Source organism: Lethenteron reissneri, chromosome 60 (assembly GCF_015708825.2).
Source record: "Lethenteron reissneri isolate LAM-NWPU_2019-01 chromosome 60, ASM1570882v1, whole genome shotgun sequence".
Classification (NCBI taxonomy): domain Eukaryota; kingdom Metazoa; phylum Chordata; class Hyperoartia; order Petromyzontiformes; family Petromyzontidae; genus Lethenteron; species Lethenteron reissneri.
Window position 1 is genome coordinate 127,115 of NC_083838.1, and position 15,412 is coordinate 142,526.

At 49.8% G+C, this 15,412-nt stretch overlaps 1 protein-coding gene and 2 non-coding genes across 3 annotated transcripts; 1 reads left to right on the plus strand and 2 right to left on the minus strand.

Annotated features, from left to right (window-relative positions):
* Positions 1-2,764: 2,764 nt before the first annotated feature.
* TRNAE-UUC (transfer RNA glutamic acid (anticodon UUC)) lies at positions 2,765-2,836 on the minus strand. Its single transcript has one exon. It is a non-coding gene; the product is annotated as a tRNA-Glu (tRNA).
* Positions 2,837-2,964: 128 nt separating this feature from the next.
* On the plus strand, positions 2,965-3,036 carry TRNAE-UUC (transfer RNA glutamic acid (anticodon UUC)). Its single transcript has one exon. It is a non-coding gene; the product is annotated as a tRNA-Glu (tRNA).
* Positions 3,037-5,180: 2,144 nt separating this feature from the next.
* On the minus strand, positions 5,181-11,201 carry LOC133358079 (methenyltetrahydrofolate synthase domain-containing protein-like). Its single transcript, XM_061576373.1, has 7 exons — positions 11,121-11,201; positions 9,555-9,668; positions 8,932-9,045; positions 8,314-8,404; positions 7,246-7,358; positions 6,130-6,255; positions 5,181-5,780 (listed from the first exon to the last, which is right to left on the minus strand). The coding sequence occupies exons 1-7, from the start codon at positions 11,181-11,183 to the stop codon at positions 5,409-5,411; spliced, it is 993 nt and encodes a 330-aa protein (XP_061432357.1). The 5' UTR covers positions 11,184-11,201; the 3' UTR covers positions 5,181-5,408.
* Positions 11,202-15,412: the final 4,211 nt, after the last annotated feature.

Genomic DNA, 15,412 nt, shown 5'->3' on the forward strand with positions numbered 1-15,412 from the left:
CAGGGGCCGCGTGCGTCGCTTTGCGGACTGACGCTTCGTGACGTAATGTGTGTACGTGTGTGTTCACGTGCATTGTGACGTAACGTGTGTACGTGTGTTCACGTGCATTGTGACGTAACGTGTGTACGTGTGTGTTCGCGTGCACTGTGACGTAACGTGTGTACATACTATCTACGCATTCACGGGCATTGTGACGTAACGCAACGGTTTACTTGGCCACGCACAGCGGAACGAGCCCTGAAGTGGGATTGAGGCTCCAGTGCAAGGGCGGTTTCTTCATTAGGGCGATTGGGCGACGCACCACCAATGTCATTCAACCACAGAGTTACGCTAGCCGTCACTGTGCCTCTGGATATAGTCCAATCAGCGTCATGTCACGTTCTGTGGAGTACCGCCTCTTTTTGGGCGATTTCACTCTGGCTGAGAATCACCCCGAGTGTTCCCATAGACTTACATTCAAAGATGTTTTTTTTTCGAACGGCGGGTGCTCCAATGCATTCTCTATGGCTTCCGGGAGGGCTCGCACTAACGTGCTTACGTCATCATACGTAAGCACGTTTCAGTCAACAATATTATTTGTCGCCACCTAGTGTAATCTTTAATAAAATAAACTGAGTGGATTGTAATAATAGTGAGTATAGAAACAAACAAGATGTATTGTAAGAGTCACTTTATTTTTCATTAATATTAAAGAAGTGAAGTTGCCTTTACATGCTTAAGCTGTTAATTTATCCATTGCATGGGTGGACCTTATCCTTATCAATCATCCAGACATTTGCCCCCCCTGAGAGATTTTGCAGGAGCCGCCACTGCTGCAGTGATTCAAGGCAGTCGGAGGCGGCCTGCCGAGAAGTATTTACAGGAACACCTCTCGCACTCTCGTCGGGTTCGGGACCAGAGCATGGACGAATTGTCAAAGCGGAGCCTTTGATTGAGCTCGCAAGTTTGTTTTGGCCGGCGAAAAACGTGCATTGCAAATAACTACAGTAAATATACAAACTTGCATGCAAATATTTACAGTAAATATAAAAACGTACATGCAAATAACTACAGTAGCTAAATAACACATGCGTGCGAAACCTAAATAAACATAAAAGAAAAATAAACAAGAATACAAATTTATAAACAAAAATAAAAAAAATAAACAATTATACCTTTAAATATTTTTTTGTGTAAGTGGACGATGAATATATTGGTGATAGATACAGTATGAATAACATCTGAATAAACACAAATATAAGAGATGCTGCTCACTGAATGACTTCTGTTCAAAGACTGAACGAATAAGACGCCGCGTGGCGCGAACGTCGTGGAAGGTTTGGGGATGAAATCGGACGAAAGAGTAAGAGCCGCGTGGACGAAATTTGAAATGTGGTTGGGGTTGAGAACGGCCGAAAGAGCGAAGCGCCGAAAGTTTCAGTTTTCATGTATTAGGTGTAGCCCTGTGAGCCATTCGGCTCTTGACTCGGGTGCAACCGCAACAAACAAAAACATGAACAAGAAAACATCTTAAAGTGACAACGCTGCACGTTGAGATGTATAAGGGGCACGGGGTGACCGATAAGGTCTGAGTTGGTGTGTAACAAGGTAGGGCACTGATAAGGGGTTACACAGCTATGTAGTAGTGTATAGTGTAGTGTATAGTAGTGTATAGTAGTATAGTAGTGTAGTGTGTAGTGTATAGTAGTGTAGTGTATAGTGTATATATAGTCTATAGGAGTGTAGTGTGTAGTGTATAGTAGTGTCGTGTATAGTAGTGTAGTGTATAGTAGTGTATAGTAGTATAGTGTGTAGTGTATAGTAGTGTAGTGTATAGTTGGTGTGTAACAAGGTAAGGGCACTGATGAGCAGTTGACAACTCGGCGTACGATGTTGAACTTCTTTAGCACCGTACGAAGCCAATCGGAGGAGCGGGGGAATGGCAAAAAACTGAACACAAAAATCGGTTCTCAAGAAATTAGTTTTAAATGTATAACCCCCCCCCCCCCCCCCGTGTCCTTCCCCCATTCACTAATCCGCACTGACCAGCGTGGTGAAGCATGGTCTAGCAACCCCCATGACCCTGCAGAGCTTGGGGAGGCCTCCATCCAGCAGTGGGTTTGACAACAGGGGCTAGATTTCGATTTAAAGCTTTCGTGACTGCAGGGATTCATCTTCTTGGTTCTTTCGGTAAAGTCACGTGGAAGGGAAGTAATAAAATAATAAAAATAAAACATAATAAAATATTTATTTTAATAAAATAATAAAATAAAGCATAATAAAATATTTATTTTATTAAAATAATAAAAATAAAACATAATAAAATATTTATTTTATTTAAATAATAAAAATAAAGCATAATAAAATATTTATTTCATTATGTTTTATATTTATTATTTTATTAAAATAAAAAAATTCTTTTATAATAAAATCATTATTTTTTATGTTTTATTTTTATTATTTTATTACTTCCCTTCTACGTGACTTTACCGAAAGAACCAAGAAGAAAAAAAGGGGCTAGAATTTGTATTGATACTGCAGGAGGAATCCGATAATCTCTAAAGCTCTTTCGCACAGATTTCCAGTCGGGCCACGGGATAATAACGTCACAAAATCAATATATTCCGGTTCAAGATGATGATCGTTACATGGACTGTACACACTGAACAACTGTAACACGTTGGCTGGCGTATGCCACACATTTCCCCTTAACACACGTGGCGCAGTAGAATCCATTGGTTTAAAAAAAAAATGTTTAAACAAAATTACCGAGTAAAAATAATCATTCCCATACCGGGAATTGAACCCGGGCCGCCTGGGTGAAAACCAGGAATCCTAACCACTAGACCATATGGGAAATCCGTAGGCTATCAGCTTTGCAGGCGTCTCTTAATGCTAAGAGCATGTCGTGAATAAACAAATTAAGCCGCCGGCTCAGCCGGTTGTGACATTAAGTATGAAACGCGACGCTTTCGTGAGCAGGGCTCCCATATGGTCTAGTGGTTAGGATTCCTGGTTTTCACCCAGGCGGCCCGGGTTCAATTCCCGGTATGGGAAGGATTTTTTTTTCTGATACATGAGGGTTTATTTTGAGCTTAGATCGCATAAATTGTGTCACGGAAACGGAACATGCCAAATCGTTACTAATTCAGCACACCGGCGTGTTGGAGAATAAACTCACGTTTACAATTCGAGTCCAACGTTAACTTTTTATACGTTTGGTGTTATTTATTTTAACAGGTAAGGCCCTCCCCAACTGAGCTAAAAACGTCGTGATTTTTATTTTATTTTACTAATTTTAATGTTTTACCTACGTGACTTTACCGAAAAAAAACCTAAGAATATGAGCTAAAAAGCTTTTTTTTAGAAGCGACCTGTCTACCACAAATGATCGTCCAGTGAAGTGGCTTATCGTGTGCAAAAGTATAGCAGCCAAATACTGCACATGCATGTTTGTAAATGTGGAGGGAAAAACCGGAGGACCCTGAGAAAAATCCACGTGACCACAGGGAGAGAGACACGCAAACTCCCAATACACAGCAGCTGGCGTCAGACCCGGGATTGAACCCACGACCTCCTGCATACCAGGCGAGGTCGTTAACATCTCGCCACTACGGCACCCTACTGGAGAATACTTAAGGAATAGAAGAAAATGGAAGCCCTTCGCCCAGCACGAAACAAAATCGGTATTTGCCCACTTCGCTCAGACTCCCTGAACTGACCTGTACCACCACAGCAGATCCGACTGCACCACTTCTCAATGCCCTGCCACAATCTCTCACACTTACCGGTGGGCACCATTTGATCAACTCATTTATTCAGAACTGCTTTTTTGCCTTTAGTTTGTCCTTCCCCCGAACCTCCAATCAGTAAGGTTGGCTACGTTCCCATGACGTACGCGTCCATCAGTTTTTCTTCTGGTTCCATTCCGATGACGTACACGTAAATAAAATAACTTTAAATTTCGATTTAAAGCTTTCGTGACTGCAGGGATTCATCTTCTTGGTTCTTTCGGTAAAGTCACGTAGAAGGGAAATAATAAAATAATAAAAATAAAACATAACAAAATAATTCTCATTATTTTATTATTTCCCTTCTACGTGACTTTACCGAAAGAACCAAGAAGATAAAATAACGTAGAAGGAAAATAATAAAACAACGCAAGCAGCCGTCATCGTGAGAATAATTTTATTATGTTTTATTTTTATTATTTTATTATTTTCCTTCTACGTGACTTTACCGAAAGAACCAAGAAGATAAATCCCTGCAGTCACGAAAGCTTTAAATCGAAAGATAAAATAACTGTATCGGTAGCGAGGCTCCCACAAGGCCACCCGGGAGGGCTGCACGTGCCACAGTTTGGCCCCAGCTCTGGGAGAGTGGAGGCGGTCGTGTCGCGACAGTTCTCTGCGGTGAGTAACGACGCCGTTAAAAACGACGGTGGCGTTTACTGCGCCTCTCTAAATAAAATTTACGCCGAGTCGCTCGCACGCTCCGGCGATGAACGGGGACACAGCACCCGCCCGCCACTTGCAGACGTCTCGGACCGGGTGAGGGTTCAGGAAGAGCCACACTTCGCATTTTCACTAAAGGGGCCTAAAACACGGATGGTCGGCTTGGCGATTTGCCCCACGAGTTGCGCCGGACATGGGGACGTGTTGACAACATCGACGACAACAACATCGACAACATCGACAACAACGAAAAGGATAATTTGGCAATAAAAATCGGAAACCAAAGTTTTATTTCTGTACGAAGGGAACCACGCACAGACCGGCTTTGAACACACTTCACGTGCTGTACGCAGCAGTGTTATTATCTGAATATTAATAATATATCGTCCCTTGTCAAGAGATTGCCAAAGGCCTCCACAGTCATCCAGGCAGTGCCGGTGCGGGGCCTGTAGCATACGTTATAAGGAGGACCAGATCAGACATCAACTCGCCACTGACGTTAGCCATATTTTATTACCCAGAATGCTTTACAAGTGCAGTGTGTATGTAAGCACACGTGCGTGCGTGATGTTGTAGACAATGACATCGGTTGAGTGTGCAGGGGTGGGATGCATCGTGAGACCACGAGGCACAAGGCCCGCGGGCCACTGGCGGCAGCTCCTGGTGGCCTTTAGTGCGGCCCCTGACGTGCGGCTCCCGCCCCGACAATTCACAAATGGTGAAAACACCCCCCCCCCCCCCCCACCATCGTCATCATCATCCACTCGTTGCTGATCGCTGCTTTCAGGATCCGGTTCATCAGGGCTTCGCTTCAGCCGGATCTGGCCGGGTCATTTCCACGCCCGGAACACCACGTCAAGTATACACCTCCCGCGGTGGGCTGCAGCACGACGAGTCACGGCAACACCGACTCTAGTCTACCAGCGACGCCGAACATTGTGGGTGAGAAATTAAAGCCCCGAGGTTACCGGAAGGTTACATTCCGTCGCCCCCACCACCACCCCGGCCCCTCGCCAGATCCGGCACGGCGCAACCACTTCCTCCTCCACCAATCGGCTGCCTCGCCCATCCTCCTCCTCTTCCCCGGTGGTGTCTCCCGTCCCCACGCCGCCCCCTTGCCGAAACGGAACCGGCCCGGCGCACGCGGGTCGCTGCCGCTGTCCCGGCAGAGCCGACGCCGACGGTTTCTCGGTGGAGAGAAGCGGAAGGATCGTCCGGAGATCCGGCAGAGGCTGCGGTGCGGTGAAGGCTGGGAGCGTCCCTCAGCGACACGTCCCGGCCCAGCCTCTCTTCCCGGGCCCGCAGAGTGTTCAGGATGGGGATCCGGGCCAGAAGCTCGCGGTCGATCTTCGCAACATTGAGAGGATCGACACAAGCCACGGTGGCGGGACATTCACTACCTCGTTTGGTACGCAGGGGGTCGTGCGTTCGATCTCGACTCTGACGCCTGCTGCTGTATATTTGGAGTGTGCGTCTCTCTCTCTGTCTCCCCGTGGTCGCCTGTATACCAGGCGAGGTAGTCAACATCTCCTCGCCACCGTGATGGTGATGAGAGAGAGGCGCAGGCTCCAAATATACAGCAACAGGCGTCAAGGTCGGGATGGAACCCACGACCTCCCGCGTACCAGGCGAGATAGTTAACATCTCGCCACCCTTAAACCACATCGACACAAATAGAAAGAAGTTGTCGGCTGACCTTGGACCAGATGATTGCACGAGGCTTGGGCGCGCTGCAGTTGGTTTTGATGACGCGCGTCGGGGTGAGGATGTAGTCAACCGTCAGGTCATGAGTTTCCACCAGCTCCTCCGGGATGTCCACCACCTGCGTCACCGACGGCGATGGAAATGTTACCCAGTCCCCGCCACCCCCGGGATTATTCCGATCGTGCGTCACGCCACGAGATGGAATTCTGCTGCGGCCCTTACGTGTGACCGAGGATGGTCTGCGGAGCTACTTCTGAGCAGAGGTCACAACCGGGTACCCGATACCCGTACCCTACCCGATACCCAGCTACCCGTACCCGGCCGGGTACGGGTATGGGTACCCGTTTGCGACCCTGGTGCGGCCGGGTACGGTTACGGGTAGGCCGTGAGTCACTGGCGAGTAACTGTTTGTCACTTATTTCCCAACGTCTTGTCTCTTCTCACAATTCAAGTTCCTAGAATCAACCCGCCCGCGCCTGCAACATGGCTTCATCCCAGAGGTCGCAATCAGGTACCCGATACCCGTACCCTACCCGTCCGGGTAACGGGTAGGGTACGGGTACGGGTAAGGAATCAAAACCCGTCTGCGACCTACGCTTCTGAGGTTGTTTCAAGTTCCACTGCTAGAGGAGATGCACTTCCCTACCCGCCCTGCTGCAGAGTAACATTCACCGCACGAATGCTCAACAGACTTTCACTCCCAGAGCTGGAGTTTGCCTCGTGTGCCGTGCCGGCCTTCATTGCTGATCGCAAACAGAACTGGCCCCGAAATATCTGTTTTGACTACTAATTGAGGGATCTTGTTGTGTATATGTTGAACTGCTTTCGCACCGTACGTAGCCAATCTTTCTGATGGGAGGTGCAGTGTTGAGTCTATGGACAGTGTTAGTCTGTGTGCAGTCTGTATATTTAACTTCTTTCGCACCGTACGTAGCCAACCGTGCCAATCGGATGTGCGGGGGAAAGGAACAACAAACACTAAACACAAAAATCGGTTCTAAAGAAACGAGTTCTCAAATTTAGATTTAAAAGTGCACAGCTCCTGTGGCTTCCCAAGATGTATACGTGTGCGTTCACGCGTGCGTGTGTGCGTGTGCGCGTGTAGGACCTGGCAGTCGTGAACGCAGGTCACCACCACCGTGGCGTCATCCACAGCGCCTGTGCACGCCATCATGGCGAACTCCATGTCCGCAAAGCCCTCGCCCTTCCCGATGCGCCATCCTGCGGGCACACGCGGCAGACCGGAACCGATTGCCCTTCGCGTACTCTACAGACTCGGTGGAGTTCGCAGTCGATTCTAGATTCACGCAGCCGTATGGGGTCGTCTCCCTGGCAGCCGATTGGCCGCCCGTAGGAGTGATGACGTCGCCCCTAGCAACCGCTGTGTTTGCCGACGACCCAGGAGGACACCCTTGACATCCTCTCCGTTCTCTCTCTCTCGCGTCATTTCGGATCTTGCTACAATCACAGCTTTCCGCATTTTACGGGGAACTTCTGTACTTGGGGGTGGGGGGCCACGAACAGAAGGAGACCACGAGGCCTACGGTTGCTAGGGGCGACGTCATCACTCTGACGGCGGCCAATCGGCTGCCGGTGGAAGACGACCCCGTACAGCTGTGTGACTCTAGGAACTAAACGCAAAAAGTCTGCAGAATACGTCAAGGGCAATCGGTCCTCGGACTGACCAGCCGTGACCCCGGAATCGTGACAACCACCGCTGACTTCCCTACTAAGTGGCGCTCATTTTTATCGACGCCGGAGAGAAGTTGGTCCGAATCGACTGCCAAACCAGGATACGAACCAATTGTGAAAAACGTACAAAACTCCCTGCGAGCCGCTCCCACCCAGCAGCGGATCGAGACGCAGTCCGCTGCTGCCTGCGGGGCGTGCGAGGTACGAGCCAGAGGTCGCAAACGGGGTTTGATTCCTTACCCGTACCCGTACCCGGCCACACCAGGGTCGCAAAAGGGTACCCGTACCCAGCCGGGTACGGGTACTCGTTCCCTACCCGTACCCGTACCCTACCCGTGACTCATGGCCTACCCGTACCCGTACCCGGCCGCACCAGGGTCGCAAACGGGTACCCGTACCCAGAAGGGTACGGGTAGCCGGGTATCGGGTAGGGTACGGGTATCGGGTACCCAGTTACGACCTCTGGTACGAGCCCGGCTCTTACCTCTCTCGGACACGGCGACGGAGCCGACCACCACGAGGTCGACGCGCACGCCGGCGTCCAGCGCGAGCGGCACGCTGAACTCGCGCACGCCCTGCCAGGGGTCGCAGGTCGCAGGCGGGAGCGGGGGGCAAAGGGTCAGGGTCAGGGCACCGTGGAAGGAGAGGAGGGGCGTACTCGTGCAAACCACCGCAACACAAACTCCGGTCGTCATCTTTTCCCAGCAGCAGCGGCGGCGGCTTTGGGCTCAGCCGTCGAACAAAGACGGTGGTCGCCGCATCGTCGCGCGGCGCTTTCAGGTGCGCTTCTGCGGCCGTCTGGAAGGCGCTCTTCCATCCGATATTAAGGACGCCACCTGAGCTATGCACTTTTAAATCATGCTGCTGCCTGCTGCTGCTGCTGCCTGCTGCTGCTGTTGCCTGCTGCTGCTGCCTGCTGCTGCTGTCTGCTACTGCTGCCTGCTGCTGCTGTTGCCTGCTGTTGCCTGCTGCTGCCTGCTGTTGCCTGCTGCCTGCTGCCTGCTGCTGTTGCCTGCTGCTGCCTGCTGCTGCTGCCTGCTGCTGTTGCCTGCTGCTGCCTGCTGTTGCCTGGTTGGTCAGTGTGCAAGCGCCGGCTCCGTGCCTGCGAGGTGGCACACCGGTGCAGGTCGGCCTTGGAGGCACCGGCGGGCGGAACGATCCGGTTGAACAGCCCGGATCGGAGTCTCGGCGTGGGAACCAGCAGGGTCTTCCGTGCCTGGGGAGAGGCGGAGGGAAGAAGGCAGAACGAGTATCGAGTTTAATTTGTTATTTATTTATTTTATTTTACAAGGTGAGGCCAACTGAGCTCCGTATCTCTTTTTCAGAAGTGACCTGGCCGCAAATGACAGCTCAACGAAGTGGCTCATCATCATGTGGACATTTATAGCAGCCAAATACTCTAAACGCGTGTTTTATAAATGTGGAGGGAAAACCCGGAGGACCCGGAGAACACGCAAACTCAAAATACACAGCAGCAGCAGGCGTCAGGGTCGGGATCGAACCCACAAGCTCCTGCATACCAGGCGAGGTAGTCAACATCTCCTAGCCACCGTGATGATGATGATTAGAGAAACACGCAGACTCCAAATATACAGCAGCAGGCGTCAGGGTCGGGATCGAACCCACGACCTCCTGCACACCAGGCGAGGTAGTCAACATCTCCTAGCCACCGCGGCGCCCCCTCTACACCGAGTTGTCCACCCCCAGTGTGGGTCGCTGCGTTACCTCCAGGGCGGCGAGTCGGACGCCCTCTAGCGGCTTATCGGGGTCCACCTTAACGGCGCTGGTCGCTGCGAAAGCTGCGAGGTCTCCGATCCTCCCCGCGGCGCGATACGAACCCTGCGCCGTGAGAGGGATAGTGGGGGGGCGGTGGGCGAGGTGGGCGGTGGGGTTGGTGGGTAGTTAGTGGGGTTGGTGGGGACGACAGAGACGCGAGACGTTCTTCGCACTCACTTCCAGGGCGAGGTAGCGCGCGCCCTCCTGCGGCTTGTCCGGGTTCACCTTCACGGTGGTCGCCGTGGAAAACTGCGGGAGGAGGCCGAGACGCGCCGAGGCGCCGGTCGACCCCTGGCACGAGAGGTCACCAGCGGGCGGTGCGGCCGCCGTCGTTGGCTCGTTAGAGCCGGGGAGACATCGGCCAGAGACATCACGTGGCGTGTCCACGGAGGTGTCGCGAATGCGATCGGAATGTTTATTTATCCTGGAGGAATCCGATGAGCCATGAAGCTCTTTGTTGACGGAAGTCCAGTAAGGGGCACGAAAAATAATAGTTTATGAAAGTTAAGCAATCACTATAAATAAATACGTAGAATTGATAAAGTAGAAAGTTCAAATGTTTATAAGTACACCAATTCCCAAGCTTGGGCAAGGCAGCAAAACAACAGCCGGTTATCAACTTTAGAGTGAAACATTACGTATGTATGGGTAGTGTTGAGTCTATGGGTAGTGTTGAGTCTATGGGTAGTGTGAGTCTATGGGCAGGTTGAGTCTATGGGTAGTGTTGAGTCTATGGGTAGTGTGAGTCTATGGGCAGTATTGAGTCTATGGTGCAGTGTTGAGTCTATGGACAGTGTTGAGTCTATGGGTAGTGTTGAATCTAGGGCAGTGTTGAGTCTATGGGTAGTGTGAGTCTATGGGTAGCGTTGAGTCTATGGGCAGTGTTAGTCTATGGGCAGTGTCCTCTGGTCTAACACCGTTTGAGACGAGGCTCAAAAGAAAGCTGTCTCTGGTGTGGACCAATCCGTTTCAAAGACAATGCAAATATTATCATAGTGCGTTTTTTGTTTGCATTCTGACCACAAGTATTGTGGTTAACGCAGACATGATTCCTTGTAAATGTTTCAGTTTGGTGTTTAACATCTTAACACAGCTGTTTTGTTATTCTTAGGGTTTTTTCGGTAAAGTTACGTAGGTAAAAAAAATTAAAATAAGAAAAGTAAATAAAAATAAAATAAAAATCACGACGTTTCGGAGGCAACACAAGCTTCCGTCTTCAGGTGGAACCGTCACAGCACGATAGCTGTATCACACTTGATACAGCTATCACACTTGATACAGATATCGTGCTGTGACGGTTCCACCTGAAGAAGGAAGCTTGTGTTGCCTCCGAAACGTCGTGATTTTATTTTATGTTTATTATTTTTTTTTACCAACGTGACTTTACCGAAAAAAAACTAATAATATGAATCCTTGCAGTCACGAAAGCTTCAAATCTAGCTGTTTTGTTGCCAGAAAAAAGGGGAAAACCTATTCTCATATTTTGGTACTGGCAGAGGAGGTCCCATGACGCACCTTGAAGTTTGGAATTCTGTGGTGCACGGGCCTGGGGAAGTTCGCCAGGTCGTGAAGCTCCATGGTAGTCCCACACCGTCTGGCGGATGTCCCACTTGGAGGTCCCCAATGCTGGCGACCGGAGGAGGGTTGACGGTGGGTGAGAGTTCAAAAACGTACAGGCGACACAACTCAATTAGATCTCTCCATATTCTTAGGTTTTTTCGGTAAAGTCACGTAGGTAAAAAAATAAAAATTAATAAAAGTAAATAAAAATCACGACGTTTCGGAGGCAACACAAGCTTTGACTTTCTGGTGGAACCGTCACAGCACGATAGCTGTATTTAAATTTTTCACCTACGTGACTTTACTGGAAAAAACCTAAGAATATGAATCCTTGCAGTCACGAAAGCTTCAAATCTAGAATTAGATCTCTCCACTCCATCTCTCTGACCCTCTCGAGCTATTGGCGAAACGTCGCCTATTTTTACTTTTCCATTTTAAGATCATAAACTTCTTTATTTCTTCATTTTACCGGTTAAGCGCCCGCTGAGCTATATGGAGCTCTTGTTCGGAAGCAGCCTGGCCACGTCTGATTGCTCAACTAAGTGGCGGCTTATCGTCATGTGGAAAATGCGTCGACGCTAAATGCTCTAAAAGCGTGACGTTGATTCTAAAAGTGGAGGGGGAAAAACCGGAGGACCCGGAGAAAAATCACGGGCAGAGAGACACGCAGACTCCAAATATACAGCAGCAGCAGTTGTCAGAGCCAGGGTTGAACCCAGGACCTCCTGTATACCAGGCGAGGTAGTCAACATCTCCTCGCCACCGTGATGATGAGAGTGAGAGACACGCAGACTCCAAATATACAGCAGCAGCAGTTTGTCAGAGCCAAGATTGAACCCACGACCTCCTGTGTACCATGCGAGGTAGTCAACATCTCCTAGCCACCGTGATGATGAGGGGACGTGTTCACCAATCATCAGGCGCGTGCAGCGTGCCAAGCGCGTCATATTTGTGCCGTGTCGGTAAAGTTGCACACACACACCGGATTATAAGACGCACCTCACACACACCGGATTATAAGACGCATCCTCACACACACCGGATTATAAGACGCATCCTCACACACACCGGATTATAAGACGCATCCTCACACACACCGGATTATAAGACGCACCTTCACGCACACCGGATTATAAGACGCACCTTCACACACCGGATTATAAGACGCACTTTCAGACACACCGGATTATAAGACGCACCTTCACACACACCGGATTATAAGACGCATCCTCACACACACCGGATTATAAGACGCATCCTCACACACACCGGATTATAAGACGCACCTCACGCACACCGGATTATAAGACGCACCTTACGCACACCGGATTATAAGACGCACTTCAGACACACCGGATTATAAGACCCACCTTCACACACACCGGATTATAAGACGCACCTTCACACAGCGGATTATAAGACGCACTTCACACACCGGATTATAAGACGCACCTCACGCACACCGGATTACAAGACGCACCTTCACACACCGGATTATAAGACGCACTTTCAGACACAACCGAATTATAAGACGCACCTTCACACACACCGGATTATAAGACGCACCTTCACAAACCGGATTATAAGACGCACACACCGGATTATAGCGTTAGACTTTACCGGTGGCAACAGCGACTCCGCGCCGATGATTGTCCGTAGAATTCATAGCAGCTCTAACGACGGGCGAACGTTGAGCTAAAGCTGCTGCTACGAGACGATCACAAATCGAACTAAAAAGTTGCTTAAAGAATAACACTTAAGCAGGCGTGGATGGATGTGCATTGGTTTAGATTCCTCCGTGGCCGCGCGCCCGATTCCTGAATCGATTCGCGGTGGATGTGGATTATATACGTGAGGGGTGAGTGGTGAGGACGACTTCATCCAGCAGTGGGTTGACCATGGCCCGATGACGAGGGCGTGGAATCTACGGTGGAGCGAGTTCCGCAGGACCCACAGCGAACGCGTGTCGCCAAGACGGGAATCGATTAATGGAAACAATAGAATCACCTACATTTCGATTCGCGTGTTTAACATTGAAAATCGATTTGGATGTTGAACTATGGAATCGATTCACCCCGCTGTTCTATTTATAACTCACGCGCGTGGCTACTACGGTGGCTGATGCAGATCAAAGTGCTCGATTTTAAATGTTAATAAATAAGTTCAAGTTCATGTATTAGGTGTGGCCCTGTGAGCCATTCGGCTCTTGAATCGGGTGCAACCGCAACAAACAAAAAACTAAAACATGAACAAAAAAACATCTTCAAGTGAATATGTGACTAAGTGCAAACAGAAAATCCAAGAAAAGACAGCAAAATATTGCAGAAAAATCGCCGCACACACCAACGCTGTGTGCAACAATCCCAGTGGGATGCAAGTCAAACAACAACCACAAGACAACTTAGATTAAGGCCATCAGTCTAACTCTGTACTACAACAACACACATGGCCAAAAGAAAAACTTTTCGAAAATCACCAAATAAAGCCATAAAAGCAATGAAACAGTGGTCATAGAAACTGTGACCGAATGTTCACATAAACAACGTCAACAACATGTACCACCAAACTCTGCAGCCATAGCTGTCTGCATGAGTCACTCCACAACAGCAGGAGCATCAGTCGGAGTATCAACATTTCTCAATGCACCTTTAAGATCAGATTTACACATTCCCCAATTAGCTTCGTTGTTGCATTAAAAAGGGAAAACACATATAGTAACACTAGTTCATAAAGGGCTGTCTTCGCCAGGCAAACGTTTTCAAGAATATAATAATTAACCTGATGTGATTTTTTTTTGTTACAATTTGTATCTACGTTGAGGGCAACTTAACAACCATCGCTACATTTAGTTTTTTTCCGCAAAAAAAAAACCACCACAATAATCGTTGACGATTTAATTCAACTTCTTCTTACATTTAAAGACGAACCCATCGGAAAACGCTCAATTTAAAGATTCCAATCTTTTTTTTTTTATAAAAAAAATAACAAAATGTATTAACTTAATAGTCCATAAGGGACGCTTTGCTATATATCACCAGTGTGAAAACCACAGCAAGAAAATTTTAAAAAACGCCACTTTTTTTATTGCTGTGGTTTTCACACCTGATGATGATTGCTTGTGTTGCAGTCGAAAAACGTGATAATTTATAGTTTTATTTTTATTATTTCGTTTCTACGTGACTTTACCGAAAGAACCAAGAATATGAATCCCTGCAGTCACGAAAGCTTTAAATCGAAACCACAAGACAATTTAGCTTCAAGCTATCAGGCCAACTCCGCACTTGCATCTCTCCCACAACCCATGCCACCACCAGAGTATGAGTTGGTTTCTACATCCCTCAAGCCCAAAAGTCGCCAACGGGTTTTGATTCTTTACCCGGACCCGTACCCGGCCGCACCAGGGTCGCAAATACCCGGCCGGGTACGGGTAACCGTTCCCTACCCGTACCCTACCCGAAATGAGTGACAAACGGTGACTCACCAGTGACTCACGGCATACCTGTACCCGTACACCGGCCGCACCAGGGTCGCAAACGGCTACCCGTACCCGGCCGGATACGGGTAGCCGGGTATCGGATAGGGTACGGGTATCGGGTAGGGTACGGGTATCGTGTAGGGTACGGGTAGCCGGGTATCGGGTAGGGTACGGGTATCGGATAGGGTACGGGTATCGGGTAGGGTACGGGTAGCCGGGTATCGGGTAGGGTACGGGTATCGGGTACCCGGTTGCGACCTCTGCTCAAGCCTCAAGCCGTTCATCGCGCGACTTCGTTCCATCTCCACACACCCGCCAGGCGCCGAGTGTCACTTTCGTATAATTGTATTGGGGTGCGTCTTACAATCCGGTGTGCGAGGCAAGATTTTGTACAACTTTATACTGGTAGCAACCCACTAGTTCCACCAGCCCACAGGGGATTATTGTGTCCGTCCGTCCGTCGTGCAGGGAGGGGCTGGGTGGGGAGGGTGGGGTGGGGAGTGGCTGGGTGGGGGTGGGGCTGGGGGGGAGGGGAGTGGGGAGTGGCTGGGTGGGGAGGGGCTGGGGTGGGGAGGGGCTGGGTGGGGAGGGGAGAGTGGGGAGTGGCTGGGTGGGGAGGGGCTGGGTGGTGGAGGGTGGGGTGGGGAGTGGCTGGGTGGGGAGGGTGGGTGTGGGGAGGGGAGAGTGGGGAGTGGCTGGGTGGGGGTGGGGTGGGGTGGGGTGGGGAGGGGGGGAGGGGTGGGAGGGTGGGGTGGGAGGGTGGCTGGGTGGG

Excerpts from the sequence above, each read along its gene's own strand:
- LOC133358079 (XM_061576373.1), bottom strand. The coding sequence starts at position 11,183 with ATGGAGCTTCACGACCTGGCGAACTTCCCCAGGCCCGTGCACCACAGA. Across the intron at positions 9,669-11,120 it reads ACAGAATTCCAAACTTCAAG|GGTTCGTATCGCGCCGCGGG; the intron begins GTGCGTCATGGG and ends CTCACGGCGCAG. Across the intron at positions 8,405-8,931 it reads ACCGGTGTGCCACCTCGCAG|GGCGTGCGCGAGTTCAGCGT; the intron begins GCACGGAGCCGG and ends GACCCCTGGCAG.